The 26,527-nt window shown below is 36.4% G+C and overlaps 1 protein-coding gene across 2 annotated transcripts in view; it reads left to right on the top strand.

The window, feature by feature from the left end:
* Positions 1–8,526: 8,526 nt before the first annotated feature.
* nbs (nibrin) overlaps positions 8,527–26,527 on the top strand; it is a 315,228-nt gene continuing 297,227 nt past the window's right edge. For both annotated transcript variants that reach the window (XM_090376897.1, XM_090376896.1), the window contains exons 1-2: positions 8,527–8,652; positions 23,562–23,713. In XM_090376897.1, the coding sequence (XP_090233023.1) occupies positions 8,581–8,652; positions 23,562–23,713 (224 nt within the window). In that variant the 5' untranslated portion in view covers positions 8,527–8,580. The remainder of the gene's footprint in view (positions 8,653–23,561; positions 23,714–26,527) is intronic.

The raw sequence follows: 26,527 nt of genomic DNA, 5'->3' as shown, positions 1-26,527 counted from the left end.
CTGGTTTGATCCCCTCACCAGTCCCATTGCCCTTCTCTGTACTTGTTCCAGCAGCTCTACGTCCTTACTAAAATGAGGCCTCCAGACCTGTATGCAGTACTCAAGGTGTGGCCTGACCATCGCCTTATACAAAAGGATAATCACCTCCTGATCCCTGCTAGAAGTTTCTGTATATCAGTGACAAGACCCCATGAGCTGCTCTGGCACCCTGTCTGCACTGCACTGAAAACTTCATATCTGATGGCACAATTACTCCCAGATCTTTTTTATTCTCCACTATCCTGAGTGTAGTAATATACTGTACAGTTGGTACATTACTCTGCGATGACTGCTATCCATATACAGTACATTGCATTTGCCACCTCTTAGCCATCTAGCCGGGTGGGTAAAGTGCCTGCCTGGCAACCCAAAGGTCGCGGGTTCGATTCCCGCCTCGGGCTTGGGTCAAAGTACTGCAAAAACCTTGGGAGGTGCATTATGGCCACAGAAGCCTATGCGCCAACAACTACCAAAAAAAAAAAAAAAAAAAAATCTTAGCCATCTGTCCAACTTTTTTAGATCCTGTTGCAGCTGCATATCACTATTACTGCCCTGCTAACCTTTGTATCATCCTCAAACTTGGACATTAAGCCTGTTATGCCTCCATCAATATCATTGATAAATATAGAAAGCAACAATTACCCCAACACCAAGTGGCTCCACTAATAACATTAATTCAAGACGAGGTATCCATTGATTGCCACTCTGCCTTCTCCCACTGAAAAGGATACAGAGTGCGAAGGTGCCAGGACACAGAGTTTGGGAACCACTGCAGTCTACCTTCTCAATGATGTATTCAGTACTGTATACAGTTGGGTTAGAAGAAACTATTGCATAATCATTTAGGTTCTTCCATTGTAGATATGTGGCAGTCTCAGAAAAAATGTAATACTGTATTATAATATCCAAATTATACTTGTTTTTATTTCAACACACTTTGTATTGTTACTCCTTACTCAATGGAGCCTAGTCAGCCTTTTCTGACTTCACTGGCCATTAGATTTTCTGCTGGGGACAAGTCTAGTAAGTAGTGAGTGCAGAGGGAGGAATGATTTGTTAATGCTTTATCCCAGTAGTTACCAAACTTTTGCTATTGCAATCACAACCAGAATTAAAAGACTATACAATATTTGTTGCATAGCTAAAGAGTGCTTGCGGTGAACTCAGTGGAGTTTTCCTAATCTTTGTGGCACATGTGAAAAAGGATACAGAGTGCTAAGGTGCCAGGACACAGTTTGGGAACCACCGCAGTCTACCTTCTCAGTGATGTATTCAATACTGTATACAGTTGGGTTAGAAGAATCTACCCACCGTGTAGCCAGTTTCAGTAATTTGGAAAAATGAAATTCATCATAACTGGTTACTTGCCCTTAAAAATTTTCAATAAATAATTAAAATAAAAGTTAATTAAAACAAAATTAATGGCATTTTTTTTTAGAGCATTTCATTTTCATTGTGGATAATTGCACACAAATAGATGTCCTTTATGAATTATTTTCCATACCATTGCAGAATTATAGGTGTCCTGGGTGGCTTCTTTTAAAACTGTTTGAAATTTATGCATAATGATGGTGGAAAACTGCAGCCCATTGAATCAGAGTACTCACTATACCTTCTTGGTGCTGGTAAATTCTCACATGATTACAATTTTGTGATTATATTTGAATTTGAAAGTGTCTGCAATTCTGCCCAGACACGATAGGAGGGAGTATATGATGAGAGCCTCGCCGATCAATTCTGCCCTGGAGAGATTGTGCAAGGCTCAAGGGGTAGAATATTTCTCAGCCTGGTCTGTGCTTGTTAACAGGAGAGACTGCTTCTACAGGGATGGGATACACTTAAATAGAAAGGGCGCAAGAATGTTTGCTGATGCTATCGAGGCAGAGTTAGGTGGGTCGGAAAACTGCGGACTTGGGGGGGATACATAGACTAATAGATTAACAGCAGCCGCTGGCAGAGGTGAAAGTGATTCTTGCACTGCTTCTATTGAAATGCAATTGAGTAGCAGCCTGGAAAGAAAAGCAATGTGGATTTCCAGGACTGCTGGGAGTCATAGTGGAACAAGTAAATACATGGGCTGTGTTAGGGTAATTAAGAGTAGAAACAGGTGCATGTATAGTTCTATGTACACCAATGCTAGGAGTATAGTTAATAAATTCCATGAGCTTGAAGTGCTAGTCAAGACATACGAAAAAAGTCTTAAATTTTGCAAGTTACAGTGTCTGGAGACTAGGTACCTGCGAGGTGATCTGATTGAGGTGTATAAAGCCTTGAATGGTTTGAGCATGCTCAATGCTGATGGGATTCTTCCTCTTGCTCAGAATAATCACCTGAGAGGGCATAAATTCAAATTGTGGAAAGACAGATGTAGGATAGTTGTGTGCAAGTTTGCCTTTAGCCAGTGGGTAGTTGGTTGATGGAACAGACTTCCATCCTTTTTTGTGCAAGTTGATAGCCTAAATAAATTTAAGGCTGAGCTGGACAGATATTTGGAATGAATGGAGGGGTGAAATGGGAGCGTGTTTTTTTTGGTTGATGCTGCATAAGCTTGCTTTCTTGCATCATATGTCTCTACTAATGCTAATGGTCAGTCCACATCTTGAGTACTGTATACAGGTCTGGAGGCCTCATTTTAAGAAGGATGTAGAGCTGTTGGAACGAGTACAGAGAAGGGCAACAAAATTAATGAATGGAACAGAGGGTTGCTCTTATGAAGGAAGGCTTAAGTTTTGCAAATTACAGTGCCTGGAGACTAGGCACCTGTGAGGTGATCCGATTCAGGTGTATAAAGTCTTAAATTGTTTCAGCATGCTCACTGCTGATGGGATTCTTCCTCTTGCTCAGAATAATCGCCTGAGAGGGCATAAATTCAAATTGAATAAAGACAGATGTAGGATAGATGTGTGGAAGTTTACCATTAGCCAGCGGGTGGTTGATTGATGGAACAAACTTCCATCTGGCGTTGTACAAGTTGATAGCTTAAATAGATTCAAGGCAGAACTTGACAATCATTTCGAGCAAGTGGATGGGTGAAATAAGGGTTGTTTTTTTTTGGCTGATGCTATATAAGCTTGCTTTCTTGCATCATGTGCCTTTGCTAATGCTAATTATGTTGCCATCTATCATTTGTGAATAAAAACTTGAAGATATCCTCTTTCAGTTGGAAGTGGTTTCAGATTTTGATCATGTACCCAGTAATGTTTCTGTTTTGTAAAGGAGGTTTGCAGATAAAGTCAGTTCTGCTATAATGTGCATTTGAACAACACAAATTTGCTCTAATGCGACTGATATTTTAAGGAACAATGTGAGCATAACGTGAATTTTGCTTTGGCTCATGCGCAATTTTGTCTGCAAATAACACCAGGTGAACGCAAAACTCGGTACCTAGCTGAACGTAGTGACCTGCGCAGCAATACATACATTTTTACGAAGCTTAAAAAATGTCAAACGTCAAACTTATGAGAACTATATTTCCCATTTACTGTAGTTGTATTGGTCGGAGACACACTGTTGTTATTTGCTGTATTCACAAGATAACAGGTGGTTATATTGTAGGCTGACTCACATTTTTTTGTTCAAACAGAAATTTCATGAGGCAGGATAGTGTGAGCTGAGTAGTGCATTTCTGGAGGTCACTACCATAAAAAAAATTTGCAGTTCCTGGTTTATTTGGCTTTTATGTTAGTGCAATCTAATTATAAATGGGTAGTAAACTCGATCTTGTTGCATTTGCAAGAATACTGGAATTCTGTGGGTTTTTACGTTATTATGGTGAAACGTGTTTACCCTTCCATGAAGTCTTTAGTCATATGAAAAACATAAATAAATTTTCAGAATCTTCTCTTCATTCCTAATTTTTAAGCTTCGTACTTTTTACTCCATATCTCACTTGTGCAATTTGTGCATGCTATGTTTGTCGTTATTGATTGTTTATCTTGTTTACTCTTTTTAATTTTACAATTCAAAAAAAAAAAAAAAAGCAGTGAACAGAAATATCAATTAGTATGTATATACAGTATTACAGTGCTATATTTACTGTAATATTTATTTATTTATTAAAAATTTAAAATGTTTAAACCTGTGTGAGGAATTTTATTGGGTGTCTAACTGTTTTTAGTGTTTTACTTGCCACACTAGACATTTTTTTGAGTTCTTTGCTGCTATCTCTATTTTTCCCATAAGCCCTGTTGTTTTTAATGTGCTAAATACCATAACATGGAGATTTTTAGGAATACATGAACTGCGTTATAGCAGAACTGATTGTACCTGTATTTGTGGATGCAGAAAATTGTCATGGTCAAAATTATCTTTGCAGTCCATCAATAGAATTTTTTTTTTTTTTTTTTTTAAAAGAAATATTTTATATCAGTATTCCCACACTTTTTTTGTCTTGTATACAGACTTGCTACGTAGTTTTTTTTTTTTTTTTTATTAAATTCTTGAGACAACATTTCTCAATTTGGCAATTTTATTGCCTTGCTTAAAGATATGGCACTACCCCAGACTCAGACAACCCAAATAATATTTAAAAAATTCTTTATCAGCAGTGGTAAAGAATTAATGGCACATTGTGCCATTTGCTCTGTGTTTAATCAGTAGCCATTGCAAGTCTAATTAGTATTACTGTAATGCCTTTGATCTGCACTTGTCTTTATTTTAAATGTCTGTTGACCAACAAAAATACATGTGTGTCAATTATCCTTTAAAGTATCCAGTCTAGGGAGGCTGAAAATACCAAAAGGACACCTATTGTGCTTTTAGTTAATAATGTATTTAGAATTAATGTTATTTTAAAGATTATTATTCTAATTAATAATGAATAATTAATTCAGAAGCACTAACAAGTGATATTATCATAGTCAGATACAATAAAAATTAAATATAATTGACTCAAAAAATTACTATAAAAACTACAATAATAATTTGGTAATTGTTTTATTTCAAAATTTAATTATGATAGTAAGCAAATTTTGAGTGCTTTGGTATGGGAAATTTCAGTCTGCCCCTTACTGATTGGAATGATTGGGAGAGAAACTCAAAACTCACTGTTGGGGCCAAAATTTTGTTAACTAGTTGGTTTATCAGTGTGTTAGAGAAACTACTTGGGGCAAGTATATACTAGACCTGATCACTTGTGATCCAGATAGTATCATATGGTTGATAGTACAGAAAGATCTATACTATACAGGCAGATTTCAAGAGAGCCATGGTGTCCTGCTGTCAGTGATTTATGGAAAAATTGCTTGTGGAGAAAGTGAGCTTATAATTTTACTATAAAAACAATTGTGAGACTGCGCTTAGAACACTATACCCAGGTATAGAGGCCATGAAGATGATCTTTGTGAAAAGGTCCAAAGACAGCGAACACATCTGGAGAGAGATCAGTAAAGGGGCATCTGTACCAGGTGAGACTTTGAATATTCAGGCTGTTGAATTTTAACCATGTAGGTTTGAGGAGAACTGATTAAGATTGACAGTAGCAAAATAAATAAAGTTGAAATTTTCATATATTAATAATGATTGAACTAGTAGGTTGAGGAGATGTGTGTGCACACACATTAAGTGCTAAAACAAACTAAGACTATGAGGCATTAGTATATTATGTATGTAATTGTTTGCATTCTTTGGTTAGTATGCTGTTTGCTGGACAAAATGAGTTTCTGGGGATTAAAAACCATGCAACGCTTGTATGAGACCAATTCTCTCAGCCACATTGTGAAAAAAGCCCATAAAAATTACATCATTGATGGTATTTGAACTCTGGCCTTTCAGCTTGGGAAGGTCTGAATTTTACAAGTATAGTTTGGATTGTATGAAGTTTGCTTTATCCAGAGAGTTGTTAATCATTGGAATAAGTTGCCTCCATCAGTAGTTGAGACTGAAGACTTGAGAAGATTTAAAGGCCAGCTTGAATCAATACCAACAGGAGGGTAAGGTGGAGGATAGTCATCTGGTCCTTTCTCCATGCAAAATGAATATCCTTCTTTCTCTTTCTTGGAGAAGCCTCCTATTCTCTTTTTGTCTCCCTACTTTTCCTCCCCCTCCCCACTTCAGGTATCATCCCCTTTCATTTTTCTTCCAGTTTTCAAGGGGTAGCCTCCTGCATCACCAGGAGGTATGCAGGAGGCTACCCCTGACAGGTACATGATGTGGCCCAATAAGAGCTCTATGGTAGATGACATGCGGCCTCTTGGCACAGGCCCTGCAGCTGCCCTCTAAGTGAATACTGATCCCCAAAGTTTGCTGAGAGGGTAGGCAGAAAACACTCCAGTGTGGCACAACCCAAAAAAACAATGCCAAATATACACCCAACTGGCTTGGCAGTTTTGGGTAGTAGCACAGAAACACCAGTGTATATGAGGGAAACCTCTGGAGTTGCATCACATAAAGCGTACAAAACACATGTCTAGATGTCCATGTCCACCTCTGACAATAGGATTGTGATTTAATTTTTTTTTTTTTTTGTCTTATGTAGGAAAGGCCTGGCTTCCTTGCACTTAACTAGTACTAATAATTTAATTAATTAATTAAACAATATTAAATTATGATACTATTATAATATTAATTATTTTTTAAAATCATTATTTGGTAATTAAGTTTGTTAAGTAATAATTTAGTAATAAAAATTAATGTAAATCAGAAGAATATTTCTGATATTTCACCATAGATTACCTATATTTTTGCATAATCAGTCTTTTTCAGCCTAACCTTTTTTTTTTTTTTTTTTTTTGTAGTACTCTTACAAATCAACTTGTAGCTGTTATAGGCTTCAGTACTTTTCATTGCTGTGTATCTTTCTCATGTTATCTTTTTTTGCTCAATTAACTTGGTTAGTTTGGTTTATTCAGACCTCTCAGCATCCTTCTCATTAAATATTTTTGTAATGCTATATATGCATTTATGGCTTCTGTGACTATTGCTGTAAAGATATTCCATAATTCTAATGTATTTGCCCTCTGTGTGCTACCTCCCCAGTAGAGGCCATGTGTGTCTAAAGAGCACCATAAGCTGTCATAGTCTCCTTTTCTAAATTTAAAACCCATTCCTTTACCTTTAACAACTGCTACCTCTCTCTTCTCATCTTTCAGCTTATTACTCTGTGATCACTCCCTGCTGGTGGTTCTTGTACTACTGTTGATACGATATGATGTTATCTATTCCCCATGGTGAGTTTTCACTTCCTCCAGTCAGTAAGGGACAAATTGAAATAATATGACATTCTTTCTTGCTAGCCAGTTCTGTCTGCCTTTAGAGGCTATCATCATAATCTTCACAGTCTTCTGGTCTGTAGATTACTTGCATTCTTCTTATACTTTGTTCTCAACTAACTCATACCTCACAGATTTTATACTATCATGCATAACTTCTGAATATGTAAATGCCTTTGTCATGCTCAGGTTACTTTTGACCCCACTACCTCTTTTATATTTCCAGTCTAGCCTAATACATTGTATATACCATAGGGAAAGTGATTGTCCCCTGTGCATTCTAGAGGGACAATATATGGATGCTTTCCCTGTGCAATATAATACTACAGAGGAAACTTTATAACGCTATAGTATAACATTATAGGATTGCAGGAAGATATTTTAATGCTAAATAAATTTGAAAGGAAATAAATGTAGGACTCATTATTGCATTAGATTTTTGGTCTTTGGAATTGTTTTGCTCCATCTCAAGATCAATGTCAAATACTCAGCACTGAGGCTTGGGCTTATGTCCAACTTAGAGACAAATACTGTTATTCACAGTTCTGCCTATGTTGCCAATATTTTTTGAATTGTATGGCATCACATGAATAGGTGAATCTTCTGTTTATTTAAAAATTTGGGACATCTCTAGTACAGCTTCTTCAAAATTTACTATCTTCTCATCTGCTGGCAGGTGGCCTCTTAGAGAGCGAGTGTCAAGCTATGTGAATAATGTATTTTGTGTAAGTGAATAGTCTAGCAGTGTGTTGAAGAAATACTTTCATATAAACACGTAACACCCATTATGTGGGCTTTGGGTAAATGCAGATTGTTGATTAGATTGCAGTGAGTTAACACGGTCAACTCTAGGCTAGGCTATATTAATCCTGAAGCATTATCATTTCAACATAGAAGTTGAAATATCTTCTTTGATTGAATTTTGATGAAAAGTTGAAGGTTACTGGCTTCTCATCATCTACTTGTTGATGAGAAGCCAATAACCTTCGATAATAACATAATGCTTATGTACTATGTCGATTTGCCCTAAAGCAAATCTAAATAAGCATTGTGTAATATAAGAAGCCAGTAATCTATGATAGTAACCATAATGTTTATGTAGATTTGCCCTAAAGCAAATCTACATAAACATTAGATAAGGTGGTGATTATCCCATTGTACAAGGCAATGGTTAGGCCACATCTTAAGTACTGCATATAGTCCTGGTGACCTCATTTTAGAAAGGATGTAAATGTATAACATTTTAATATATGGCTTTGTAAAATTTCTAGATGTTTCCTACTATCTGCTGACAGACCAAAAATATGATGTTGGAAGGAAAGGCACAAAGATTATGATAACAGGAGATCCCTCAATTAGTCGAAACCATGCAGCTTTGCAAGTGTCATTCTCATACACTGATATGGTAATTATTTTTTAACAGTTATGCTAATTAAAAAGGGTTGCAGTTAAAAAATAATAATTGCTGTTTCGGTTAGGATAAATTCAATTGAATTTTATTTTAATACCATATACTATGTATAACATGCCATTTATACTTCGTACAGTATAATAAAGTTAACCTTAGAAGAATAATTAAGACTAATTTTCCTCGAAATCATTAACACTGTGGCTGGATGCCCCAGAATATTAAGATTATTTGATTACATGTGTGTCTAAATGATTTTCATGAATTCACATGAATTGTTTTAAAAAGACAAATTTGTGAAAACCAAAGAACTTTAAAGAAAAATAAATGAATATGGATAAAATAAAGATATTGTGATAAAGCCATTATGTAGGAGCATTAAATTAAAAAAAAAAAATTAATAAAATTAAATATAGCATTTGCACCTGTTTGTTTAACTTTTAGTTCACTTTATTGACAATGAATTTTTAGGTTGCAGGAACATTAATAGACAGCTAATATGCCTCCAACATGTTCTCTCTCTCTTTCTCCCCCACACTTTTTGATTAGACCGGGGGTTCTAGCCCGTCAGGGAATAACCACCACATATCCCGGAGCAATATGGCCTTCGTTGCTAATGCTCCTAAAAACCAAATAACAAACAAACAAACTCTCTCTAACTGTAGTGTTAAATAGCTATATTTCCTTCAGTCTCATGGTAAGATTTCACAAGGTCTACCCTTATGAAATCTTATGATGAGACTGAAGAAAAGGGAAACAAGTTTTGGAAATGGCCTGATATAGCCTTGTGAATTAGTATGAGTGTGAGGCACATATGTTTGAATGGATGCTGCTCTTCATGAACTAATGTTCTTAGTGCCCCACCCCCCTCAAGGTTCAGTGCTGGACTCGTTGCTTTCTGTATTTTATTAATGATATTGATGAAGTCATATCAGGCCTAATGTCTAAGTTGGTAGATGATACAAAGGTTAGCATTATGATTGATGGCAGTAATCAGAAATGCTACTACAAAAAGATCTAGAAAAATTAGGCAAGTGGGGCTGAGAAATGCCAGTTGAAGTTTAACATTGACAAATGCAAGGTACTGCATATGGGTAGCAGTGATTCCAGATTAATGTACCAACTGTGTGATACATTTTCCACTACCCTACACTCAGGGTAGTGGAAAATGAAAACATTTGGGGATAATTGTGTAGTCTGGTATGAAATTCTCTGAGCAGTGCAGACAGGCTGCCAGGATAGTTCATGGGGTTTTTGTCAATAATATAGAACTTTGCTAACAGGGATAAGGTGGTGATTATCCCATTGTACAAGGCAATGGTTAGACCACATCTTAAGTACAGCATACAAGCCTGGTGACCTCATTTTAGAAAGGATGTAAATCTGCTGGAACAGTTGCAGAGATGGGTAGTGAGATTGGTGGGGGGAGGGGGGGAATAAGAGTGTGGTGATACCAAGACAGACTTGGGATGAATCAGATTGGTAAACTTGATATCAATGGTACGACTATTGATGATCCTGCTCAGATAGCTGACAAACTGAATGAGTATTTTGCATCTATTCACACATGAGAAATTCCGTAGGGAAGTGGAGGACAGAAGTCTATTAAACTCTAACAGGGAGCTTAATGATTTTGTAATAAGTGAGAGCAAAGTGGAAGGGAAATAGTTGAAGTTAAACATAAGAAAGGCATCTGGGGTGGATGGGATCAATCCACTTATATTAAAGGAGGTGAATAAGGAATTAAGTAAACTCTTAGCCATAATTATGAGAGAATCATTGGACTCAGCAGAGAAGTCCTCACGGACTGGAGATGTGCAAATGTATCCCCAATTCACAAAGGGTGATTAATGACACAAATAATTACAGACCAGTTAGTTTAACTTCCATTCTGGGGAAAATAATGGAATCATGGTTAAAGAAGTATTGCAGGATTATCTAGACAAGACTGCAATAATAATTCAGACACAGCATGGGTTTGTTAAGGGGAAGTCTTGTCTGCCCAATTTGATTGGATTGTGACAAACAAAGGAACTAGATGCAAAAAATAATTTTGATATCATATATTTGGATTTCAGGAAACCTTTTGATACTATTGCACATGGAAGACTATTGTAAATCATAAGCATTATGATTTACAATAATGTAAATCATATGATTTACATTATGATTTACAATTATGATTTACAATAAATTGGAGCAGTACATCATTAAGGGCAAGTTACTACAATGGAAAAAAGGATGGTTGAGTGGGAGAAGACAAAGAGTGGTAATCAGTGGACACTGCTCTTCATGGACTAATGTTATTAGTGGAGTTCCCCAGAGTTCAGTGTTGGGGCCATTGTTGTTTTGTATATTTATCAATGGTATTGACGAAGGAATATCAGGCTTAATGTCGAAGTTTGGAGATGATACAAAGGTTGAAGGGTTGTTAATGACAGTTAATGGCAGTGCACTACTGCCATTAACTAGCAAATTTGGGTAGATGGGCTGAGAAGTGCAACTGAAGTTTACATAACATTGACAAATGCAAAGTACTGCATATAGGTAGAAGTAACCCCAGAGAAATGTACCAACTGTGTGGTACTATGCTTAGGGTGGTAGGAAATGAAAAAGACCTGGGAGTAATTGTGCAGTCAGATGTGAAATTTTCTGACCAGTGCAGACAGGCTGCCAGAGCAGATCATGGGTTCTTGTCAATGCTATACAGGAATTTTGCTAGTAGAGAAAAGGAGGTGATTATCCCTTTGTAAAAGGGATTGGTCAGGCCATGCCTTGAGTACTGCGTACAGGCCTGGAGGCCTCATTTTAGGAAGGATGTACAATTGCTTGAGCAAGTGCAGAGAAGTGCAACAAGATTGGTGAGGAAAACAAAAGGATGGTCTTAGAAGAAAGGCTTAAGTTGTGCAAATTGCAGCGTCTGGAGACTAGGCACCTGCGAGGTGATCTGATTGAGGTGTATAAGGCCTTGAATGGGTTGAGCAGGCTCAATTCTGATGGGATTCTTCCTCTTGCTCAAATTACAAACCTGAGGGAGCATAAATTCAAATTGAGGAAAGACAGTTAAAGAATATATGTGTGGAAATTTGCCTTTAGCCAGTGGGTAGTTGATTGCTGGAACAAACTTCCATCTGTCATTTTGGAATTTGATAGTTTAAATAAATTCAAGGAGGAACTGGACAAATGTTTAGAGGGAATGGATGTGTGAATTTTTTTTTTTTTTTTTTTTTTTTGTTGGGCTGATGCTAAATAAACTTGATTTCTTGCAACATGTGCCTCGATTACTACTACTGCTACTTCAGTTCTGCAAATTGCAGCATCTGGAGACTAGGCACCTATGAGGTGACCTTATTGAAGTTTTTAAGGCTGTGAATGGATTGGACAAGCTCAGTGCTGATGGCATTACAGTGGTGTAGAAATCCTAAGTTTAAACTAAACAAAGCAGATTTGCAAGTTGTCCAGCAACGCACAGTTGATTTGGTTGTCACATATGTTACCAACACATTGAAGGATGTCACAGCACAACTAATACTGAAAATATCTATGTATTTTTTGATGCATCTGAAATTACAGTGGAATGCTAACCACTAAAGCTAAATGATTATGAAACAGAGCATGGAATATTTTTCTAGAAATCCCACAACAGATAATCTTATCCAATATGAAAATAATATGAGTTAAAGCTAGATTATTAAACAAGCAAGGTGGTGAATATCCTGTATCCAGTTTGCGTATACAGTTAAACTTCCCTTTAACGGACAGCCATGGGGAACGAGAATGTGTCCGTTAGAGAGAAGTGTCCGCTAACAAGAAGTCTGAGGGAGAAAAAAAAAAAAAAGAAAGAAAGAAAAATCGTTAAACGTTTAATGTAAAATTAAATTAAAATATATACAGATTTTGAACAATATTTTTGTAAATAATATACAATTACATACACAAGAGATAAAGAAAAATCGTTAAACGTTTAATGTAAAATTAAATTAAATTATATACAGATTTTGCACAGTATTTTTGTAAATAATATACATACAATTGTGCTATTCATATTATGACTTTATCTTAAGAAAAATACATACAGTAATCACTTATTTTCTTCTGCACCTTCTTCCAGCTGATAATTTTGTTTTCAACATTTGTTTGGAGTGAAGAAACCATCGAAAGTCCTTCAGTATCTTCTTCAGCGGCGAAAAACATTTTTAAACGATTCATTTGTATGAGCGCTTCTTCTATTTTCATCGGTGGTTCGTCGTTAATATGTTCTTCGACAGAATGACCTCCTTCCATTTCTTTATCCTCACGAGGAACTTCTTGAAAAATATCGATGATAATGTCGTTGATATCTCGAGCACCATCTTCTGTAGTGAGGTTCAAGTCTATATCTTTGTAGCCAGGGTCACTTGTAGCGGAAGTATCGTACATTATCAATAGATGTTGAAGTTCTTGTTCTTCTTGGTGCTCCACATTGCTGTTCACAACTTCAATTTTTGCGTTTGAGAAGCCAGACTTTACAAAACAGTTCACGACAGGTTGTTTTCTCATTGCGTTTACTGAAGAGGAAATCCAATGAATCGCATCTAGGATGCTGAGTTTCTTTGCAAGATCACTCGCACATGTTACATCGTTCATGTTTGCAATGAGATGTCTTAAAACACGTTTTCTGTAGTGAAGTTTAAAATTTTTTATTATCCCTTGATCCAAGGGCTGACACTCTGCAGATGTGTTTGGTGGCAGAAAAACGATTTGAATGATACAATTCAATGTGCGGGTGAGATGCAGCATTATCCATGGAAAGAATAATTTTTCTGTTTTGACGAATCATGTTTTGGTTAAAGTGACTTATCCATTCACTCATGATATCTCGTGTCATCCACGCTTTTTTATTAGACTTCCAGTCAACATTCAAAAGATTCAACTTTATCCCCTTGAAACAACGAGGATTTTGTGGTTTTCCTATAACAAGAGGTTGTTCAAAGTCTCCCAGCATATTTGTACACAATAGTACAGTCAAGCGTTCCTTAGAAATTTTTCCGCCCTGGCACTTTTCGTTTTTTAGACTCATTGTTTTTTCAGGAAGAGCTTTAAAAAACAACCGTTTCGTCACAGTTGTAAATATCCTTAGCTTCAAAATCACGACATAAATCTTCCAATTTGACGGTTCACTCTGTTACAACCCCAGTATCAACAGATCCACCTTCACCACTTACAGTTTTCCAAGAAATTTTATGCCGAGTTTTGAACTTGTCTAGCCATCCCACAGAAGCTTTGAACTCATTTACTCCCATAGATTTTGCAACCTCCAAAGCCTTTTCCCTAATAATAGGCCCACCAATGGGAATTTTTTTAGCATGTGCACGACAAAACCACTCATACGTAACATTGTCAGTTTGAAGTCCAACAGTTTTCGGGAATGATTTTTGAACCTGATCATTTACGTGTTGCCAAAATTGTTTGAGCAGTTCTTTTTTTTTCTTTAGGATATTGTTTACCTGCGTCTTCCCGATTTTGAATTTTGCAGCGAGATTGCGAACACTATTTTTTGCCGATCATACGCATTAATGAGTTCGACTTTATCTTTTAAAGTTAAATGTTTACGAGAAGACATTGTGCACTTCACACGACACTGAACAAAACTCAAAAGACGAAAGGCTGACAAAATCCCCCTCCCGCGCACACCGAATTCATCAGAAGTTTTACACATGCCTTAAAATTCTTGAAAAAGGGTTTAGAACCGCGATGTAAACCTTGATAAAATTCAGAGAATCGGAAATAGAAAATAAACACACGATTGAGGCAATACGTGGAAGAAACGTTCCTAGAAAAAGGGCCGTGAGCTCGCCCACTGTCCGTTATGGGGAGATCAAATTAAGTGTTAATCTAAACAAAACAGTGCAGATTGCCTGTCCGCGTTCGTTACAGAGAATGTCTGCTAGACAGAAGCTGAAAACACGTTAAAATCAATAGAGGAGAGTTGGGGAATTTGAAAATGTACGTTGTAGAGAGATGTCCGTTAAAGAGAGGTGTCCGTTAGGAGAAGTTTCACTGTATAATGAACATTGAAGTTTTTGGGTCTTCCAATGTATGATTCCAGAAATTTAAGACTGTCTTCAAAAAAAGTGTAGCCATCAATGCTGAAGCAATGAAGGAATGGAAGGAGAATTGTTTAAAAAATGTTTTGTTGACACATGACTAGAATGACAACTTCAATGTTGACGAAACAGATTTTTTTTTGTGTGAAATTACTATTTAATGAAAAAACATTTGCATTTAAAGGTGAGAATTGTAGTAGCATCAAAAAAAAAACAAAACAGGCAAAATAATGGATTACCCATTTTCCTAGCAGGAAACATGTCTGGTACAGAGATATTTCCTCTGTGTTTCATCATGGGATGAGGTTGATGAAAAGTGATCACTAACTGATTCAGACATGCTGTATTTGTCACCTTTAAGTGGACTTGGTGTATTATGGACTAAGTTGCCTTTATGCCATTAAAACCTAAATCAAATCAAAGTCACCTAGAATGATGCAATAAACAAAGATTCTCATGTTTTATCCTCTAATAATCAGGAAGAACAATCCAGTAATAATGAAAAAAATTTTGATGATGTGTATCATTGCCTAAACTTAGAAGGAAAATTAGCATAAGATGAAACAGGTAAGGAGAAATTGATTAGCTAGATTAAGGGTCAGTCATACTCACATCACTAATTACTATTTATTTAAGCCTCTTAAGTGGCTTAAGGTTGGCCATGCCAACCTTAAGAGAACTCTACTCTCTCAAAACTTGCATACATTGGTCTTCAGTTAATACATTTGCTGCCTCTGAGACATAAATGTCAAATGGCACTAGAAGTGACGTACTGTTATGCATATAAGTATTCAGAAAGGCATCTAATTGGTTTGTGCCGTAATGCATGTGAGCGGTTATCTTAAGCTGTCAATAATCGAGTGATAAAAAGGCATGTGAAATTAATGAATGCTCAATGTTGGAACACTGATTGAACTCTGGGCTATTTGCAACAGGCTTTTGTTTATAGACTTGGTACACAGTTTTATTGTTCTTTGCTTGTGTCGAGGTTAGTTCATGTTTATGGAATAAACTTTTTTATAAAATTTTGGGATTTGTTCTGAGTTACAACTCAGCTTAAAAGTAAATATTGGCTTTTAGCTACAAATCTCAGACTTTTACTTTTACTCATTATTTATGAATTTTTGGAATGTTGAGAATTTTGAATTGTTTATGAATATTCTGAAAATTACAGTACGTCCATGGGCGCTGGTAGCATGATGCAAGTGTACCATCTTTGGATGTTGAAGTAATAAACAATTTTTAATATTCTCATTAATTTATTGAAACATTCAAACAATACAAATTCTACAAAAAAAAAAAAAAAAAAAAAACTAAAATATTAATTCAAATAATTTATTAAAACAAGAACAAAATTAAAATAATTCTTGTAAAACAGAATTAGAACCCATTAATTTTCTTCATTATCTTTAAATAAAAATTGTAATCTTGGCTTCTCTGTGATTATAGTTTGATATAGCTGTTTATAAAATTTTCATTGTCAATGACGAAATTTTGCGTCTTTTCTTTTTCACTCTGCCCAAATGTGCTCACAGTTTGCACAGTACTTTTTCCCACCGATTGCAAAATCTCGGCTCGGCTGTACACGTAAATCAGTCAAACTTGATTTAATTAAGATATCACATGTATTCAAAAATTTGTTGAAAAAACCATTTATTCCCATATATGCACCACCTTCAGTCTGCGCAGGTAGCACAGTGATATCGCCACCGTCTTCTCCACACCAAGTGGAAAAGGCCCGAGTTCGAATCACATTGTTGACACAGGGAACTCTTATTGGCTTTTTTCACTCTGTGGCTGAGTTAGTTGGTCTCAGGCATAGATAGTAAGGTTTTTCCCAGAAACAGGTTTTTTTGTCCAGCAAAACAGGCAAATCAACCAGAGAACATATGCAATTTACAGACACAATACACATGGGTATATGTAATAACTTACCGGGTGCAGGATTGGTTCTGTTAAACAAATAGTTCAGATAATCAACATACATGAGAATACCCAGTTTTTTTTGTTTTTTTTTATACAGTTTATACGAAACAAAGTGTAATTAGGCCTACAATTAAGTTATTGCATGCAAGGTTATTGCTACTGTATTTGAAATATGAAGTATTATAAAAAATAATTGATTTAGGAAATTGTAAATAATAACCAAAATGTTTTGAAGAAACAATGTATATTATGTTTATTTTGAACTTGCCTAATTGTTTTACATGGTTTCAACTATAAATCACACTTTGTTTATTTCTGTTTATGTAAAAAAAAAAACATAAGTAATTGCACACAAATAAGAGTATAAGGAATCTTGGGAAGGTTTATTTTTTAAAATATGTTATCTTGAATTTTTCTTTGAACCATGCAAGATTGTCTTTTTTTTTGTGGTGAGGTCTCTCATCCTCTTTGAAAGCAATATCTCCATAAAACTGCATTCAGACAGTTGCTCACACCGTGCCACTGCAGTTTCTAGCCAGTGAAGGCCCCTGCGTGAGTTGACATTTCCCTCTTCTTCTTCATCATCAGGATCACCTTGGTTAAAGTCAGCACGCTCTTCATCCTAGACTAATGGAACAATTTCTTCTTTGGTTAAAATATGCATAACCAGAATCATCAGCATCGTTGTTTAACCATGCCTCTGCATCATCTTGCCCACACTTGGAAAACTCAGGAATCCCTTGAAATAAAGTTATAGCCTCACCTATGTCTTCATTCAAATCTTGCACATGTGTGATGGTCTCTTTGGCAGCACCCCAAAGTTTATGCCATGCCTTTTTCAGAATTTTCCTCTGACAACATGTTCTCAACATCTGCTAACATGTAGCAACAATCCTTAATGTTGAGATTCTTTGAAAACTCAACCATGCTTTCTTCATATCCCTCTGCAAGCGATGCAAGACTTGCTTTTTGTACATCTTTTTTAGTTTTTCTATAACACCTTGATCCATTGGCTGCAGCAGGGCTGTAAAATTTGGAGGTAAAAACCTGGCAATGAAGTTCTCATCAATTGAATTAATTTTTTCAAGAGGAGGGTGGGATGGTGCACTATCGTTAATAAACAAAACTTTACTAGCTTTACCCTCATTTTCTCGCTGCCTCTTCACACTTGGAATAAACCAATTCAAGAAAATGTTGGAATTCATCCAAGCATTTTTCTGTCCTTTATATCATACTGGTAGACACTTTAAACCTTTAAAGCATATTGGATTCTTGGATTTCCCAATCACCAACAATGGTAAAACATGCTGTCCACTTGCATTTGCACATATCATAACTGTAACATGCTGTTTGTTATCTTTGAAACGAAGAGTAGCCATTTTGCCTCATGATGCAATTGATTTACGAGGGAGTGACTTCCAGTTAAGACAGTTTCATTTGCATTGTAAATGTCATCCTTGGAAAACCTTCTTCCTCTGCCATTTTCAGAAAAGACTCTTTAAAAGCTTCTGCTTTCGGGACATCAGCTGATAAAGCTTCTCCTTGAATTTCAAGCTCCCTTATATCATGACGAGATTTGAAAATTTTTAGCCATTCTGTACTGGCTTTAAATTCAAATGGGCTTTTACAATTTTGATTCATTTGTAGCCCTTTTTCGCATAACAGAGGTCCAGAAATAGGTTCGTCTTGACTTCTCTTTTGTAGAAACCTTAAATAAACAGCATCTTCTAATTTCTCATCACTAGCTTTTTTCATAGTTTTCCTTTTTTTAGAGCCATGTTCATTGTCTAACTTTGAAGTAAACTTCAAAATTTCATTTTTTTCTGCTCTTTATGTCAGTTATGGTTGCTTTACCGATGTTAAAAATCTTAGTAAGAGATACACCGGTTTTGCCCATTTCCAGTATATTAATAATTGTTATCTTGTCTTCTCTTGATGACATATTGCAGTTTCTTTTGCCTGTAGATGCCATTATTAAGTGGAAGAGCAAATGTAATTGGCCGAAAGAATACAAAGTTAAAAATAACTTACGTTACTTTATATATACTGTACTAACAAACATTTACTAACCACATAAACACTATCACTGCATTCTCCCCTGGCCTACAAAAAAAAAAACTTGCGGCTCGGCCTGCACCACAACTGAAGAATAACAGTAAGTTGAGGTGCCGAGAGAGTGCAGTGCAGAAAGTAAGAGTCGAATAAATGAGATGAGAGCTAGAAGAATGAATAAAAGTGTAAGTGTGTGAGAAAAAGAACACAAACCATAAATGCTACAGTTAAGTACACTAACTCTAGTTTTAATTAGTATATAAATTTACACTACACATCATTGCATCTCCTCCTGGTGTGTGAGAAAAAGATGAATGAGTTGAGTGAAAAAAAAAAAAAATTAAAAAAAAAAAAAAAAAAATATATATATATATATATATATATATATATATATAAAACTTGGGAAAAAAAATTATAAAATAAGGAAAAAGTATTAAAAAAAAAGAATGCAGGTGGAGTGAGAGTGCAGATTGTAGGTGGGATGAATGTTATTGTGTGTGGGATGAATGTTGGATTTGACACTGCTTGGACATGACACCGGCGAAGACATTCTGTGGTTTTGCTGCCGACACGCCATTGGCAGTCTGAACTGGGTGCTCTGGCCCGGTTCCCTTTAGAGCTCCATCCCCGGGCATGGGTCGGAGGAGCCAGGTCTCTGACTCCTCTCCTCCCTGCCTTCCCCTCATACTTCGCCTGGTGGGGCTCATCTCCACTGCCCTCTTTGGGGGTGCCTGCTCTATCGTCCCTATTCTTCTGTCTGTTTTCCTCCCGGTCTTCAGTCTCCTCCTCCCTCTCTCACTGTACCGACCGAGTGCACCCCTTAGCAATTGATCAGCCAGATTCTGATCAATGTCTGAATTCTATCGGTTTCATGTAAATCTCTAAGACAACTAACAGTATTATCTTTCATCTAGTGTATAGCCTCACACGTCTAAATTTAATAACATCAAGATTTTGCCAACCTATTAGGCCTTTAACACATCTCTTTAGCATTCAACCCCAACCAGCGATTTCCTAACAGCAATCCCATTAAGCATTAATGTCAAACGCGTAATTTTTTTTTTTTTTTTTAGGTCCTAGCCACTGAAATCCCAGGAAACTAGGTGGCAGGACCTGCCAGAGCAATTTGTTGTGATACTGGATACACCTGGCTAGCCTCCACGTGGCGAGTATGGGCAACATCGGGCCCCACTAGGGGCCTGGTGGCCAATAAGCCGGACAAACAATGGGCACAACATATCACACTGCACAGACATGGCCCACACACTTTCAAGTCTTTGGCTTGACAGTGTACTGTCCTCGATACAGCCAAACACACGTGGAGATGGGAGAAATCCCAGGTGCCGTCTGACATGAACATACCTTATTAACACAAAGGGGCAGCAGTATTAAAATTAAAAAGCAAAATGACACAATATTTCACTTTGAAATAGCCACGAACAAAAACTTGAACATTGAGTGATTAGAAATAACCTCACACTGCAGTGGCTCACAGCAGACTGAGTGAAAGCTAACCCCCCCCCTCCACCATACTCCCACGATCACAACAGTACAACAGACAATGATGCAACAAGGTCACAGGACAATTTCCTGGGTCCACACAGTAGTTAAAGCCAACATTTCATTTTTAACTCGTGTAATGACAAATTAAGACTATTTCTATGCTATTCTGCATATATCTTCAAATAAATAATTGGAAACAAATGCATCAAGTGGCAGGAGTAATATTTCAGCATAACAACCAGTGCACTAAAAGTAGATATTGTAATTTGGGGTGGAGGGCATTCTGATGATTGACGTTCTATTGTAGTTTTTTTTGCACCCCCTTTCAGAATATCCTGGTGGCACCCATGAGCACATTGGCTGCACTCTCTCCAATATAGGCACAAATGAATGTATTAATCAGAAACCTCTCCAGTAAAGGAGAAAACCAACTGGACCTCATCGTTGCCATACTTTTCATTGCTGATAACTGTCTGATGCAGCATTTCATTCTGACCATGACCAATTCTTGTTCACTCACAGCTACCATCTTCTAAATTTGGCAACAAGAAACAAAATTTATGAATCTGAAAGTTCTTAATAGTCACAAATGCATTTAAATTATTTCAGCATTCCCATGGATAGCCTTTGAGAACTCTGTTCTTTATCTTTCTGGCAGAATAAGATTAATAGTGACCTATGCAGCATCTAAGTGGATTACCATTACTAATTAGTATGGAGAAGGCATTGCAACCCTACGCTTTCATGCTACCTGATAGCTGCACCTCCATAGCCGGGTGGGCAGGAGCAGCAGTGCATAGCACACGCCTCTTGATTAGACCAGGGTTCGAGCCCGTGACCATCAAATACGGAGGATGTGGAAAGGTCAGGGAATGACCATCGCATATCCTGAAGCAATATGGCCTTAGTTGCTAATGCTCCTAAAAACCAAATAACAAACTAACAAGCTACCTGGTGGCATACAGGAATATTTTCTGTGGCAAACTGATAGTATGGTTTTTTTTGTCATTTCCATACCTCTGTGTTCTTGAATACCAAAGTAGCCTTAAAATTGCGTATTCATTTAATTATTTTGGATACACCTGTCCAAGTGGCACATGTGATGTTTGCACAAAACATCACCTGTGCCACTTGGTCTGCACAAAAATGGCACTCAAGTTCAAGTCTGAATGTGATTTTGCAGTTAAATGCACACTGCAAGGAAGAACTCTGAAGAGGTGTAGGACAGAGTTGCATTTCCCAGAGGTTACAGAGTTTAATCATCTTAAGTTGAGTGCAATTTGGATCTGCTTTATAAACACTTGTGCACAGAGGAAAGACTTTTTACTCTGATGCTAACTGTGGCTAACCCCATAACTGAATGTTGATCAGTGGTTCAATGATGCCATCAGATTCAACAGGAATGTTCTGTGTGCTCTCTCTCTCTCTCTCTCTCTCTCTCTTGTGTGGTGAAACCCAGGCTGATCTCATACATCATCAAACCTTTGTCAGTTATCTTCAGCTCCATGCTCTCTGGTTATTTTTACCCTCCCCATTGAAATCACACTTGTCAGTCATTACAGACCAATTGCTAACACTCCCCAGTCTCCTCAGTTGTTAGAGAAGGTGCCTCTGTCCATTCTCACCAAGGAGATTCTTAGACGTTTACACCCTCAGATCCATTGTTCTATTTCAAACAGATCAATGGTCACCAATGTCCTTGCTACCACAAATGTGATGCTGTCTACTTTCAAAATGTCTGCTGAGCTTGTAGTCACATGTTATATATTGAGGTGGCATATTTACATTGCTTCAGCTATTAGAAAATCATTTCCTTATGCTTTATTTTCTCTCGTCTTTGTAATAGAACAATTGGACACCATGCCAGAAACAGCCTACACTAGGCACATTTTGGCAGTAGTCCCAGAAGGTGTATTTCTCTTTAGGTCACAAAGACAGTTTTGTTAAAGAAAAATTATGTTCAACTAGTCTGATTAGCTGTTTTGACCAAGTTACTTATGGGCTGATGTAGGAAATAATTTCAATATTGTTTATTTGGATTTTAGCAAGGCACTTCATTCAGTCCCACATGAGAAGTTACTGTATAAAGGGAACATGTTGGAATCATAAGCAAGATTCTTAGATGGATCATAGGGCAGCTAAAGAGGGTTGTAATTAATAGTTACTTATACTCTTCAAATTAGTTTAAAGTTAGAAGTCAAGTCCCTCAAACTCTCTCTCCCCTTCATCAATGTCATTTAAGAAAATCAGAACCAATAGCAGTCCCAAGTGCTGATCAAGAGATTGAGGGTATGATGTGAAGATTGAGAGAGTATTTAATGATTGGCAGCAAGCAGCACTCCTTTAGGATGGCTTGGATTGGTTCGAAAGATAGTCAGAAGAAAAGTAACAGCTATGTTTTAATACAGCAAAATGTAAGGTCTTACACATGGGGAATAGCAATCCCAAAGAAAAACAGCCATCCCTTTTTTAAATTCAGCTATGAATGGTTGAATTAAAAAAAGTAGATGGAGAAAGGGATTTTGAGGGTTACAATATTAGCAGACATGAAGCTCTCTGTGCAGTATTGGCCCTCCTTGCAGGCAGCAAGGAGGGCCAATTGTGTTCTATCAGTGATTTATTTATTTCAGCATTTGCTTGTAGAGATAGGGAGGTCATAATCCCACTGTACAAGCAATTGTAAGACTGTATTTGGAACATTGTGTCCAAGTATGGAGATATTATCTTTAGGTACTTGTCTCTGTACATACTTGGACACAGTATTCCAAATTTAACCATACAATAGCAAAAGACATCAATCTTCTTAAAAGGGACCAAAGATAGGCAATGTACATTGTGAGATCAGCAAAAGGGGCAGATGGAGAATGCCTTTGAATATGAGTTACAGAGCTTAGTAACTAGTCACCTTGGGGGTGGGGGGGACCTAATTAGGCATTTTTATAAAATGACTCCAGAAACAAGGGCCATAAATTCAAATTATGGGGGGGAAGAGGCTTAGATTGGATTTTAGGAAGTTTTAGCTAGAAAGTTGTTAATTATTGGAATAAGATGCATCCCTAGGTGGTTAAGGATGATAGCACAGAGACATTCAAAGGTCAGCTGGATGGGTACCTACATGTGGAGGGAGTTATGTGGGTGGTCTATTTATTTATTTTATTTTATTTTATTTATTTATTTTTTTGCTGGTGCAGCAGAAGCCTGAGGTTTCTTTCTTTGATAAAAATTAAAAAAAAAAAAAAAAAGATTGGTGGGATAAAAGTTAATTTGTTAATCATCATACAATTTTAGTTGACAGTTTACATATTAATATAGGGCTCATAATTTTTATTTATATTTCAGCAAGATCTTAGAAATCTTCCTATTTTAACTTTGCATGATACTGGATCTAAATATGGGACTTACTTGAATGGAGAAACTAAAATCAGTTCTGCTGAAGTCATAATTAAGGATGGTGACACAATTACATTTGGACTATGTGAAAGCAAATTTAGGTGAGTAAGTAATCACTGTTGTATTTTTTAAAATTTTACACATTGAACAGTGGTACCATGTATTATGCTATCTGCTATTGCACATTTATATAATACTCTAAAAAAATATTAACTCAAAAAATAAAATATTAGTATAGTAAACAATTTATGTGAAAAAAAATTAAATCATGCAGTATAATATATCAATGTCAAAGTACATTAACCCATTATGAAAATGTGGTATCACCCAGAAATAGAGGATGATAGTGATGATGATGATGTTCACTATAGTATGTATAATTGAGTTTTTCTGCTGATGAAGCTACAGACTACACGTTTTGTTAGGAGCCACTAAGTGAAACATTATTAATTTGAAATTGTTTTTCTGTAACTTTTAATTTAAAATTAGTAGTGTAGTATTTGTTTATGATTTCCTGATTAATTTGATGTATTTGTTCTTTACTTGGCCCTTGCAATTGCTTAAAAACTACACTCGACTTCTGCTGGCATTGCTTTGTATCGATAAGAACGTTCGAATTTTGCCGCCATTATTTTAGCATTGATATAGCAGTTATTGGAGGTTCTATGTAGCTTTGTATCAGTGTAATCAGCATCAGAAGAGGCTTATAAACCTCAATTTATAGCAGTAAATATCTATTTTAATAGATATTTACTGAACTTTATCATGTAATCCATAACGTACAACATTTCATAGAGTGTTAGTATCAGTGATTTGGTGTAGATATAGTATTGCAAATAGGTCGTGCAAGGGTTCGAATCACGTAGGTTGGTGGTAGATAGTTAAATTTATTATATATTATAACTACTTAGAATATACAAACATAACGTTATAGCTTAATACATATAACTTAAACTTGATAGGAGATACAGAATTCATATAACATAACCTTGGTAGGAGATACAAAATACATATACTGTAAGCTCAATATTAAAATATATATTTTAATAGATTTCATGGAGTAGAATTTTTCTCAGCATGGTCTGTGCTTGTTAACTGGAGAGACTGCTTCTACAGGAATTTAATACAATTAAATATAAAGGTGCAGGAATATTTGCTGTGCTATCAAGGCAGTATTAGGTGGTTTGGAAAACTGCTAGCTTTTGGGGATACACAGACTGATAGATTAACAATAGCTGCACACAGAGGTAAAAGTGATTCTTGTGCTACTTCTATTGGAATGAGCAGTGCCTGGAAAGCAAAATGCTGGGGATTTCAAGAACTGCTTGGAGTATTTACAGAACAAGTAAATACATGGACTGTGTTGGGGTAACTAAGAATAAGAACAGGTGCATGTATACTTTTATGTACACCAATGCTAGGAGTATAGTAAATAAATTCAAAGAATTTGAAGTGCTGGCCAAGTCGTCAAAGGCAGAAATTGTTGGGATATCACACACATATAAGGAATGAAGAATTTTGGAGTAGAATGTATACAGAAAGGTTAGACAGAATAGGAAAGGAGGAGGGGTTATGCTGTTAGTTAAGAAACACATAAAATCTAAGGCATCCAGTTGACATGGCTGGCCAATGCAATGTTCAGTCACTTTGGTGTGACATAAACACTGGGAAAGCAAAAATGAGAGTAGCAGTGTGTTATAGTCCTAATGATTCTGATGAGTACAACAAATAATTGTACAGAGAAATAGAGTGGGCTAATAAATCAGAATGTCTTATAATGGGGGATTTAACTTTCCAGATATTGAGTGGAACTTGTGTGTTGGTCACTTGCATACTAGATAGATTTTGTGGATTTATTGGATGACTGTTTTCTACATCAGCATGTTCACGAGGCAACCGGAGGGAATAATAATAATCTTGATCTGATTATTAGCAGTGATTTTTATGCATTAATAATGTGCTGATAAAGGAACCACTAGGTGGTAGTGATCACAATGTATTGATGTGGGATTTACTTAAATTTGTAACTACCATCAGGGGTAAATGGAGGAATTTTTGCTTTCATAAATGGTGGTCTCAGACAGATTTTAAATTCTATACAGTGGGACCAGCTGATCATGTTACCAACAGAAAATTCTGAATGAGAAGCATTCAAGGTTTATTTATTATTAATCATGGAAGCTACTAGGCTTTTCATACCAAATAAGAAACACTGATCAATGTTTAAGCCTAAATGGATGTCAGATGAACTAGTGAGACTCTTGGCAGAGAAAAAAAATGCATGGGATGCATATAATTATCAGGCGACACTGAAGCATATCGTAGATATAAGCTACTCTGTAATCAAGTCACCAAGGAGGTTAGTCAAGCGAAGGCAGATTCCAGAAATCTTTGGCAAAGGATGCAAAGAAAAACAGCAAAGGATTCCTTGTTTATGTAAACTTTGTAAGGAAAGGGATGAATTATATTGGTTCACTTGATATTGATGGTTCAACTCTTGATGAGCCTGCTCAGGTAGCTGAAAAAGTGAATGGGTATTTTGCATCTACATTTGCACATGAGGAATTCTGTAGGGAAGTAGAAGCCTGAAGTTTATCAAACTGAAACAGGGAACTAAATGATTTTGTAATAACTGAGAACAAAGTGCAGGAGAAATCGTTGAAGTTAAACATAAGAAAAGCACCTAGGGAGGGTGGGATCTATCCAGTTATATTAAGGGCGGCTGCAAAGGAAGTAAACAAACCCTTAACCATAATTATCAGATCATAATTGGATTCCGGAAAGGGCACCACAGACTGGAGACATGCAAATGTATCCCCAATTCAAAAGGGGGGGGATCGAAGGGTGACTCGAGTAATTACAGACCTGTTAGTTTAACTTTTGTTCTGCAGAAAATATGGAGTCACAGTTCAAAG

Source organism: Mastigoproctus giganteus, chromosome 7 (genome assembly GCF_048544385.1).
Source record: "Mastigoproctus giganteus isolate SK-2022 chromosome 7, ASM4854438v1, whole genome shotgun sequence".
In the NCBI taxonomy this organism is placed as follows: domain Eukaryota; kingdom Metazoa; phylum Arthropoda; class Arachnida; order Uropygi; family Thelyphonidae; genus Mastigoproctus; species Mastigoproctus giganteus.
Note: the sequence above shows the minus strand (reverse complement) of the source record. Positions and strands in the feature narration are given on the sequence as shown.